Source organism: Tupaia chinensis, unplaced genomic scaffold, assembly GCF_000334495.1.
Source record: "Tupaia chinensis unplaced genomic scaffold, TupChi_1.0 Scaffold141530_1, whole genome shotgun sequence".
NCBI lineage: Eukaryota > Metazoa > Chordata > Mammalia > Scandentia > Tupaiidae > Tupaia > Tupaia belangeri.
Genome location: NW_006201391.1, coordinates 766,199 through 777,357, shown reverse-complemented (window position 1 = coordinate 777,357; position 11,159 = coordinate 766,199). Strand labels below are relative to the sequence as shown.

Here is an 11,159-nt window from a genome sequence, read left to right as displayed (position 1 = left end):
TCCTTGCCCTCTCTGTCCGGCTGATCAAGGGAGAAGTTGAGGGTATAGAATCAGTCAATAAAGACTTATTCTTTATTCACTTTATAGAGTAAGGTTTCTGCTTGGGGCCTGTTGAGTAAACTAACAAACAAACAAAACAAAAAGCAGAAAAACCCTTTTTTGACTTTGAGGAGTACAGAGGACAAGGGAAGGGACACCAGAAGTCCCTAAGCTTCAGTCCATGACTGTGCTGATGCCACGCCCCCCTCGGGGTCTGGAGACCCTCTCAGCTCCATGCAGGCTGTTCTCAGCTTCCCTGGTAAATATGCAGGGCCTCTTTGTGGCAGCCCCAGCTCCCAGCTCTGTGCAGGCCGGGTGACCTCAGATGACTCCGTGGGGACTGGCGGGGCATTGGAGCTGCTGGTGAAAACAATGCTGTCACTACCAGTTCAGGAGGTCACCTAATGAGGTGCACAGGCCACCCCCGGGACGCCCGGAGTACACACACACGCACACGCACGCACTCGCACGTGTACACCTCCCCCCTGGCTAGGCGAGACGGCATCCCGCAGGGGATGGATGAATAGCAGGTCTGTCCTGCAGCTGTGCACGCTCCCACCCTAAGAAAGCGGCAGAGGCTTGGGCAGCGGAGCCCGGCGGAGCCCACGCAGTCTGCTCCTGGCACCCGGTACTGTACAGGGACTCGAGGCAGCAAGATGGGATCCGAGAGGGAAATCGTCGACCTCCAGGTAAGTTCTCTCCGGAGAGGAGCGGGGAGTGGGGAGCAGAGGCAGGGGTTAACACTCTGGTCACTTGATATCCTCCCGGCCCCAACTGCACCTCACGCCCCTCTCCACATGCCCCTGGCATCTTCTCTTCCTTCCTCTTCTCTCCCTTTCCCTGCCTGGTTCTTCCTTTGTTCTGAAATATCTGAGAAACAGATTGTTGAAATTCCTCTTGGCCTCTGCTTCCTCTTGTCAGTCGGAGAGCAAGTTATGTCGGTGTTACCCAAAAAACGATCCACAGCTGTGTGGTGCGTCTCCCAAACCCCCAGGACCGTTGAGGGAACCTGGTTTGCGACTGTTGGTCCGTTCGGCAGAGACCCAGAGAGATAGGAGTTTGGCTGGGCAGAGAGGCAGCTGGCCAGCTGTGCAGTTTACAAGGTGGAAAACGAGGTCTGATCCTCGACTAGTTCCGCAAAACCTTGCTGTGTAGACAGAAAGTGTCTCATTCACACAGTGCAAGGGAAGAGATCCGTATACTCTACTAGAAAGAGAGACACGTGTCCTTCCCTGCCCAGGACAGGATGACCTCGCAAGGCATCTGGGGTTCCTGTCCACCACCGCGGGGGACAAGATGGGTGTACAGAGACAGAGCTGGCCGCCAGAATCCACAATCTTCTTCCCTCTGCCAGTTGAACAGGGTGGAAGGGACCCACTGCAGCAGTCACAGAGGTTGTGTGCTGACGCTTCGGGATCAGGCAGATGAGGAGTAGAGAGCTGAGATGAAGCACGTGTGACCGGAACCTGGTTTTCAAACACAGTCTTTGAGTAGCAGTCCTGTATATACCTCAGCTCCCAGGAGAGCTGCACTTGAAGGTGTGAGCGTGTGTGCATGCAAGTGTGTGTGCATGTACATGTGCGTGCATGGTGCGCAGGGTGCTGGGAGCCTGGTGAAGCCTCTGCCCTTGGCCTCTCCACCCCGAGATACCACCAGGGAACTGCAGGTCTCTTTGGTGTGCTGACTACGTGAGAACCAGTGACCGAGCACAGTCGCAGACCAGCCCGGTTTCCTTTAGGTTTTAATATGTATTTTAAGAAGCATAACTAATCCATCAAACCTGTCATTTAAAAACAGTTATTTTTCGTTTGTTTTTCCTATGAGAGAAAGGCACCACCACTGGTCCTCGGGCTGCGATCCAGCCCCAGCCCCAGCCATCCTGGGTCCCACCACGCGTGCACAAGCCCAGCATGCACAGGGAGGCCTCAGGAGGTGAACCTGGGACCTTTCCAGGTGGTTTCAGCATCACAGAGCATTATGTCAGCACGACACCAATGCGGCTGGTCCAGTTCCAGTGTTGTCTTTGTTCATGGTGAAGCTCACGCATGTGGCATGGTGCGCTCTAACCTCTGAGAGCGCATGGGCACGCCTTGAGGGTTCATGACTGTCTGTCTGACCGTTCAGAGCGTGGCCGCCTCAGTGCTATGGCTCTCAGGCGTGTGGGTCTGTGCACACTGCTGCTTCTTGTCACCAAGACATTGAAATCAGGAACATGGCACAGCTGGACTTTGGGAAGCCCCGTCTGACAGGCATTAATTTGAGCCTCTGCGTCAACGTCACAGGTGTGTCTCCAGTGTAAACCTGTGACGCAGGACGGTTAGGAGTGGCACGGTCTGGTCCTCAGAGCAGGTGGCCTCTACCAGCTGAATGCCTGGTACTGCTCCGTCCTTCCGCAGCCCGAGGCCGTGACCCCCAGGCTTCCACCTTCTCCCTGCCCTGGAGGAAGCCGTGCAGGGGCCTAAGGCTCTCGTCCCCCGCTCAGTGCTTCACTGGTTGCCGTCTTTCCCCCTCCCAGAGTCTGATATATAAAGGCTCGGGAAAATTCTTCTCTTCACGCCAGCACTGCAGCCCAGCCCCAAGTACAGAACGCAAGCCACCGGCTGGCTCCTTGTCAGAATGGAGCTCTCGTTCTGCTTCCAGATGCCCCCAGATAGATCCCATCCTCGGGCCTCTTTCCCCACGTCTCCTGGACAGTGGGGGAGATGTGAGGACGGTCTCCGGAGGAGGACTAAGACTTGTCCGTGCTGAGTGCTCAGCGTCGAAGGGGACACACACAAGATGCAGAGAGAGGGCATCAGGAGTGGAGATTATTGATGAACAGAAGAAGGGCTACAGACCAAGCACTCTGGAAGTATTTGCCTTTTTAAAAAAGGTTTTTGCCACGGAGCATGTACACTCTCCAGAGAGAGAGAGAGAGTGAGAAGGAAAGTGAGAAACCACCCCCACAGGGGGAATGGCCATTCCACAATCCCTTGTCCAGTCTCCTCTTGGGATTTTGGGCACACATACACCTGCCTGGTGTGATTTACACACCACCAGGTCTGAGACTCAAACCAGGGTCAGCTGTGTAGAAGTCCAGTGTCTTAACCACCATGCCATCTGCTGGTTTCTTGTTTGCTTGTTTTTAAAGATTATACATATAAGTAAATGTATGTGTATGAAAGTAAATGTATATGTGTGTGTGTGTGTGTGTGTGTGTGTATATATATATATATATATATGTAATATATGTGTGTATATGTATGTATATATATGTGTATATATATAATATACATGTGTGTATGTGTGTATATGTATGTATATGTGTGTATATGTGTGTATATATAATATACGTGTGTATGTGTGTATATGTATGTATATGTATGTATATGTGTGTGTTTATATATAATATACGTGTGTGTATGTGTGTATATGTATGTATATGTGTGTATATGTGTGTATATATAATATACGTGTGTATGTGTGTATATGTATGTATATGTATGTATATGTGTGTGTTTATATATAATATACGTGTGTGTATGTGTGTATATGTATGTATATGTGTGTATATATAATATACGTGTGTATGTGTGTATATGTATGTATATGTGTGTATATGTGTGCATATATATAATATACGTGTGTGTACGTGTGTATGTGTATGTATATATGTGTGTGTACGTGTATATATAATATACATGTGTGTGTGTATATGTATGTATATATGTGTATATATAATATACGTGTGTGTATGTGTGTATATGTATGTATATGTGTGTATATATAATATACGTGTGTATGTGTATATATGTGTGTATGTGCGTGTATATATATAATATACATGTGTGTATGTGTGTATATGTATGTATATATGTGTGTATATGTGTGTGTACATATATAATATACATGGGTGTATGTGTGTATATGTATGTATGTGTGTGTATATATAATATACGGGTGTGTATGTGTGTATATGTATGTATATGTGTGTGTATATGTGTGTGTATATATACTATACGTGTGTATGTGTGTGTATATGTATGTATATATGTGTGTGTATATATGTGTGTATATGTATATATGTATATAATATACGTGTGTGTGTATATGTATGTATATGTGTCTGTGTATGTGTGTGTGTATATATATATATATATAGAGAGAGAGAGAGAGAATGGTTTTAAGTCCACAGCAAAATTGACAAGGTACAGAGACCTCCCATGAAGGCACTCATGCATAGACTCCACCCTTATCAAGTTCCGCCACTGGAAAGGTACCTTTTTTTTTAACTGATGAACTTACACATCCCCATTATTCAACATCTGTAGTTTACGTGAGGGTTTGTTGGTGTAGTGCATCCTACATGTTTGGACCATGTGTGATGACATGCACATGCATCCACCATACAGGACTCACTGCCCTAAAATCCTCTGTGCTCTGCTTACTCACCCCCCCTCCCCTCCCAAGCCCTGCTCTCTCTACCTTCTCCATAGTGCTGCCTTTTCTGGAATGGCGTGTCATTGGAGACAGGCTCTCTCACTTAGGAATGCAGTTAGGTTCCTCCGTGTGTCTTCGTGGCTTGACTGCGTATTCGTCTCTAGCACTGAGCAGCACTCCATTATCCGGATGTACCGCAGTTTGTTTACCCACTTACCTACCGAAGGACATCTTAGTGGTCTCCATGGTTTCCATTTTTGTTTCTGTCTTTGCTATAGGGTACGTACCAGAGAGAGAGAGAGAGAGACGGAGTGAGAATTTACTCCTTGGAGCATGGCCACGCAGCAATCCCTCCTCTTTCACTCTCCTCTCAGGATTCTGGGCACACACACACGCACACATTCCTGGTGTGTTTTCCAAGCCACCAGGTCTGGGACGCAAACCATGCAGTTGTCCATGTGGAATCCAGTACCTTAACCTCCATGCCACCTCGGCCCCCTATAAACATCGGTGTGTGAGATCAGCATAATAGTTATGTGACTGGAGTCTCACGTAGTTGACCGTGGTTTGAGTCCCAGATCCTGCAGCTTAAAACTCACACCAGGCGCGTGTGCATGTGTGCCCAAAATCCCAAGAGGAGAATGGAGGAGGAGGGATTTCCTTGTGGTCATCTCCCCAAGGGGTGATTTCTCAATTTCTGTCTTTCTATATCGCTCTGTTTCTGTGGCGAGCACACATGCCCTATAGCAAAAATCTTTAAAAAAATCTCTGTGTAAGTTTTTGTGTGAACATAAATTTCAGTTTATCTGGGAAAATACCAAGGAGCACAACTTCTGGATCGTATGGCAAGAGTATGTTGAGTTTTGAAAGAAATTGCCAAACTGTCTTCCCAAAGACAATAGCGTTTATTCGTTGCCAGCAGAAATGATTGCGAATTGTCACTGTCCCACGTTCTCATCAGTATTTGGTATTCTCAGTGTTCTGGATTTTGGCCATTCTCCTAGGTGTGCAGTGACATCTCATTGTTGCTTTAGTTTGCATTTCTCAACAACGTATGATGTGAAACACCTTTTATATGCTACCCCACTCTCTGGTGAGGTAGCTTTCTAGGTATTTTGCTCATTTTCATCAGAGCTTTGTAGTTTTCTTCATAAAAATCTTGTACATAGTTTGCAAGATTTACACCTGAGTACTTCACTTTTTTGTGTACTAATGTGAATGATACTATGTTTGTTTTATTGGGTTTTTTTTTTGAGAGAGATTTTTGCTATAGGGTGCGTACACTCACCAGAAAGACAGAGAGAGACAGAGAGATAGAAAGCGAGAAATCACCCCCCCACAGGGGATGGCCACACTGCAATCCCTTCTCCTCCATTATCCTCTCGGGATCTTGGGCACGCAGGCACAAGCACCTGGCGTGAGTTTCAGCCACCAGGTCTGGGACTCGAACTGCGGTCGACTACATGGGAGTCCAGCGTCATAGCCATTATGCCAGCTGCTGGTCCCATCCTTGCCTTATTTCTGATCTTAGTGGGAAAGCTTCTACATTTTGAACATCAGGTATAATGCTAGCCATAGTTTGTTGTTGTTATTGTTTAGATAATCTTTATCAAATTGAGGAAGTTTTTCCTCTATTCTTAGTTTACTAAGGGTTTTTATTTAAAAAAATAGTGTTAGATTCTGTCAAATGCTTTCTTTGCATCTATCGATATATGTTTTTGTTTTCTTTTTTAGGCTACTGATGTGATAAATTATACTCCATGATTTTCAAATGTAGAACAAGACTTACACATCTGGGCTAAATCCCACCTGCTGTGGTGTATAATTCTTTTTGTACATTGTTAGACTTGATTTGCTAATGGTTTGTGAAGGATTTTTAATCTATGTTCACAAAAGTTACTGGTTTATAGTTCTTTTGCAATGTGTTTGTCTGATTTTAGTATTAGGGTAATTTGGGCCTTCTCACAGAATATATTAGAAAAATGAGAAATCACCCCCCAGGGAGGATGGCTACGCCATAATCCCTCCTCCCCCATTCTCCTCTCGGGATCTTGGGCATGCATGCACACGTGCCCGGTGTGAGTTCAAGTCACCGGGTTCGAGATTCGAACCGCGGGTCAACTACATGGGAGTTCAGTGACATAGCCATTATGCTAACTGCTGGTCCCTAGATTGCATCTTTTGAGGCACTGGTCCCTAAGTTATCAAATTTGTGAACATAGAACTGTTTATAATATTCCTTTATTATTCATTTAATGTCCATGGACTCTATAGTGATTTATCTTTTTAAACTTCTGATATTAGTAATTTGTATACTCTTTCTTGCTTTTCTTAGCCTAGATGAGGTTTAATGATTTTATTAATCTTTTTGGAGAACCAGGTTTTGATTTACTGATCTTCTCTATTGATTTCTGGCTTTCAATGTCATTTATTTCTGCTCTAATTTTTATAAGTTTTTTTTTCTTACTTTGGATTTAATTTGCTCTTCCTTTTCTAGCTGCCAAAACTGAAAACTTAGATAATTGATTTTAGACCTTTCTTTTTCAATATATTTATTGAAAAGAATATATTTATACTCAAGGCTATAAATTTCCCTCTAACTACTGCTTTTGGTGCATCCCACAAATTTTGATAAGCTGTGTTTTCATTATCATTTAATTCAAAAATTTTAAAATTTCTTTTGAGATTTCTTCTTTGACCTATGTGTTATTTGGAAGTCTGTCGTTTAATCTTTCAGTCAATCTTTCAAGTTATCTTTATGTTACTGATTTCTAATTTAATTCTATTTTGGTCCAAGAGTAGATATTATATGATTTCTATTCCTTTTATTTTGTTAAGATGTGTACTATGACCCAAAATGTTGTCTATCTTGGTGAATACTGCATGTGGGGTTGAAAAGAACGTGCATTCTGCTGTTGCTGGATGCTAGAGCTCAGTTATATCCAGTGGTCAATGGAACTGCTGAGTTAAATGATGTCTTTATGATTTTCTGCCTGCTGGATAAGTCCATTTCTGAAAGAGGGATATGGAGGTCAACTATGATAGTGGATTCATCTGTCTCTCTTTGCGGGTCTATGTTTTCACCTCACGTAGCTTGACATTCATAGTTTGCTGTCCCGCCCCGGGGGACAGTCGAACAGGTTTCCTGAGGGAAGGAGTGAGAGACAGGACGAATGACGCAGTGTTACAACACGGAGACGACGCAGTGTCACAACTCTTCAGGGTCATTCGTTTATTGTGGGCAGCATGGAGACGACACAGTGTTACAACTCTTCAGGGTTGTCCAGAGACGATGCAGTGTCACAACTCTTCAGGGTTTTCTGGAGATGACGCGGTGTCACAACTCTTCAGCATCTTCAGGGTCGTCTGGCGACTGTGGGCCAGGGATCGTGGTTATATACATGTTGGTAGGCAGTGATTCGTTGTCCTATATGCTAATGAAGGATTATAGAAGGTGGGTTATGATTGGTTGCTTTTGTGGACCAATCATGAGGTGTCGAATATGCAAATCTGAGGGATTCTAAGCTCACCAATTTGCTATGGGAAGTAGCCAATCAGAGTATGGTTTTGAAGGTGAGGTTTTGAAGGGGAGCCAATCATGGTCTTTGTCATTCTGTGATTGTTTGCTCTCTGAGAAACCGGCGATATCCGCTGGTGTGCAGCCTCCCACAGTTTGCTAGGCATATCTGCTTTAAGGATTGCATGTCTATGGAAAACTGACCCTTTTGTCATTATGTAATGCACTTCCTTATGCCTAATAACTTTCTTTCTTTTAAAGTCTGCTCTCTGAAATTACTATAGTGCTCCTGCTTTCTGGTTATCAGTGTTATAAAGATATATTTTTTCTCCATCCATTTACTTTTATAAAAGTTTATTTATTGGGGGAACCAGCAGTTAGTGTAATGGCTATGTCGCTGGACTCCCACAGAGTCGACTGCGGTTCACGTCCCGGACCCGGTGGCTTAAAACTCACGCCGGGCACGTGTGTGTGCGTGCCCAAGATCCTGAGAGGAGAACGGAGGAGAATGGATTGCGGTGTGGCCATCCCCCCTGGGGGGTGATTTCTTGCTTTCTGTCTGTATGTCTCTCTCTGTCTGTCTGGCGAGTGCACGCGCCCTATAGTGAAAACCTCTCCAACAAAAAAGTTTATTTATTGGGACTAGCAGGTGGCAGAATGGTTATGTTGTAGGACTCCCACGTGGCAAACAGTCCAAGTCCTGTTCTTGGTGGCTTGACACTCACGCTGGAAGCCTTTGCATGCATGCCCAAAGTCCCAAGAGGAGAATGGACTAGAAGGGATTGTGACATGGCCAGCCCCCCTGGGGGGGGGTGATTTCTCGCTTTCTGTCTCTCTGTCTCCGGCGAGTGCATGTGCCGTAAAGCAAAAATCTCTCTTAACAACAAAAGTGTATTTGCTTCTTCCATGAGTTGGAGAGAGAGCGCAGTCAGCCGTTGATCGTGGGCGCTGACGTGCCTGAGATACTCAGGGTCTCTGAATGTGAGCCTGGAAATGCCCCGTCTGAGTCGACCTTTGAGAACATCACCTGTCACTACCGCATGGCTGTCTGGCTCTCCTTAAGTGAGTCTCTTGTAGACAACGTTTTGTTGGGTCTTGTTTCGGGCCCCTCCCTAACAGTCTCTATCTTTTAATTGGTGCATTTAGACATTGACATTCAGAGTGATCACTGATGGCCAGGTATCTATCATATTATTACTATTTTTCATTTGTTGTCTTTGCTCTTCGTTCACGTTTTTGTCTTTCAGGGTTTTCACTGACTATTTTACATGATCCCATTTCTCTCCTTTCTTATCAGTTCCATATGACTGCGTTTTTTCTCCTTATCGTTGCACTTCTTTCCCACTATTGCTACTTTTTGCCCTAGAATCTACAACACACATTTGCAAGTTACCCGAGTTCACTTTCAAATAACACTACAGTGTTTCACAGGCGGTGTGAACACCTTATAATAACAAAACAGCTCTAATTCGCTCTCCCATTTCTCGTACCATGGCTGTCACTCATTTGACTTCATTGTAAGCATGTATAAACATACACACACATGCACACATGTGAGCTCTTCAGGAACTTACGGAAAACGCATGCTATGAGAAATCCATACATACATACATTTCAAACAAAATTTGCACCAAAATAAACTTGAACTTTATTTTCTTATTTCTGCAAACTTTTGAAGTCTGTGTGTGCTTTTGACTTATCCATAAGCATACATTAAATACATTGTTGCTATTGCCACTTGAATAAACTTATCTGTTAGGACAATTAAGAAAAGCTCCCAGGATCAGCATTTAGCGTAATGGCTATGTCGCTGAACTCCCATGTAGTTGACCGCAGTTCAAGTTCCAGACCCGGTGGCTTAAACTCATGCCAGGCGCATGTGTGTGCGTGCCCAAGATCCCGAGAGGAGAATGGAGGAGAAGGGATTGCGGCGTGGCCATCCCCTCAGGGGGGGGGCGATTTCTCACTTTCTATCTCTCTTTCTGTCTTTCTGGCAAGTGCAATGTGCCCTATAGCAAAAACCCCTTAAAAAAAAAAAGAAAAGAAAAGCTCCATAACGCAGCAGTAAGGTGCTGCTCGGAAGAAGCCGATGCCACACAGCCACTGTAGTTCCAATGAAACACGGAGGGCGTGCATGCGCGTGCCGGGTCCAGCGGCTGAGGATGGAGGGAGGCTGCGGCATGGTGGAACCCCGTGTCTCTCTATATCTTTCATTCTCACATACACACACATGTGCCCTATCACAAATCAAGGGGGGAAATTTTAAAGAAAAAAGTGAATGAAAGCATCACTCAATTTAAAAAGCCACATTGTACACTACAAATATATACTATAGCTTACTCGTCAATTTTCCTTTTTAAAGTTTATTTCACAAACAAGAAACAGAGAAAGAAAGGGAGAGGGAGGTAAAGAGGGAAACAGAGTCTCGTGCACTGCCCATCAGCACCCCCGTCTCTCCCAGCCAGCCAGGATCACAGGCACACGGACCCAGCATGCAGGTTGACCCAGGAACCAAACCCCAGTCTTCCATAGCTTCCAGCATCACAGAGAATTGCACTGGGGCTGTGCCACCATGGCTGAGCCTCATTCTGTCAACTTAAAACAAATGTTTTTAATAAGTTTTGAGTGGCCCCATAGTGTGGTGTTTAAGACCTGCACATAGGGAGCCAGAGCTACATGGCCAACTGTGGTTTGAATTCCAACCCTGGCAGCATAAAAACCATAGCTGGAGACCTGCAGATGGCATAATGGTTATGTCACCAGACTCTCACGTAGACGACCGCGGTTCAAGTCTCAGACCTGGTGGCTTAAAACTCACGCCAGTTGCATGTGCATGTGTGCCCAGAATCCCAAGAGGAGAAGGAATTGCAGTGTGGCCATCCCCTGTGTGTGTGTGTGGGGGGGGTTCCTCACTTTCTGTCTCTCTCTGTCTGTCTCTCCAGAAAGCATACATGTCCTATAGCAAACATCTCTCAAAAAAAAAAAAAAAAAAAAATGAGAATACCAGGCACGTGTGCCTCAAATCCTGATGGAATGGGGAAAAGGATTGTGTTGTGATCAGTGTTCTCGTGCCCTTTGGAGGGTCCTCTCTCTCTCTCTCCCTCTCTCTCTCCCTCTCCCTCCCTCTCCCTCTCTCTCTCCGTCCCTCTTCCTCTCTCTCCCTCCCTCTCTCTCCCTCTCCCTC

General features: G+C 45.2%; 1 protein-coding gene across 2 annotated transcripts in view; it reads left to right on the top strand.

Annotated features, from left to right (window-relative positions):
• The first annotated feature begins 408 nt into the window (after nucleotides 1–408).
• The window catches only part of NINJ2 (ninjurin 2), a 130,495-nt gene continuing 119,744 nt past the window's right edge, over nucleotides 409–11,159 (top strand). For both annotated transcript variants that reach the window (XM_006163222.2, XM_006163223.1), the window contains exon 1: nucleotides 409–728. In XM_006163222.2, coding sequence (XP_006163284.1) covers nucleotides 696–728 — 33 coding nt within the window. In that variant the 5' untranslated portion in view covers nucleotides 409–695. The remainder of the gene's footprint in view (nucleotides 729–11,159) is intronic.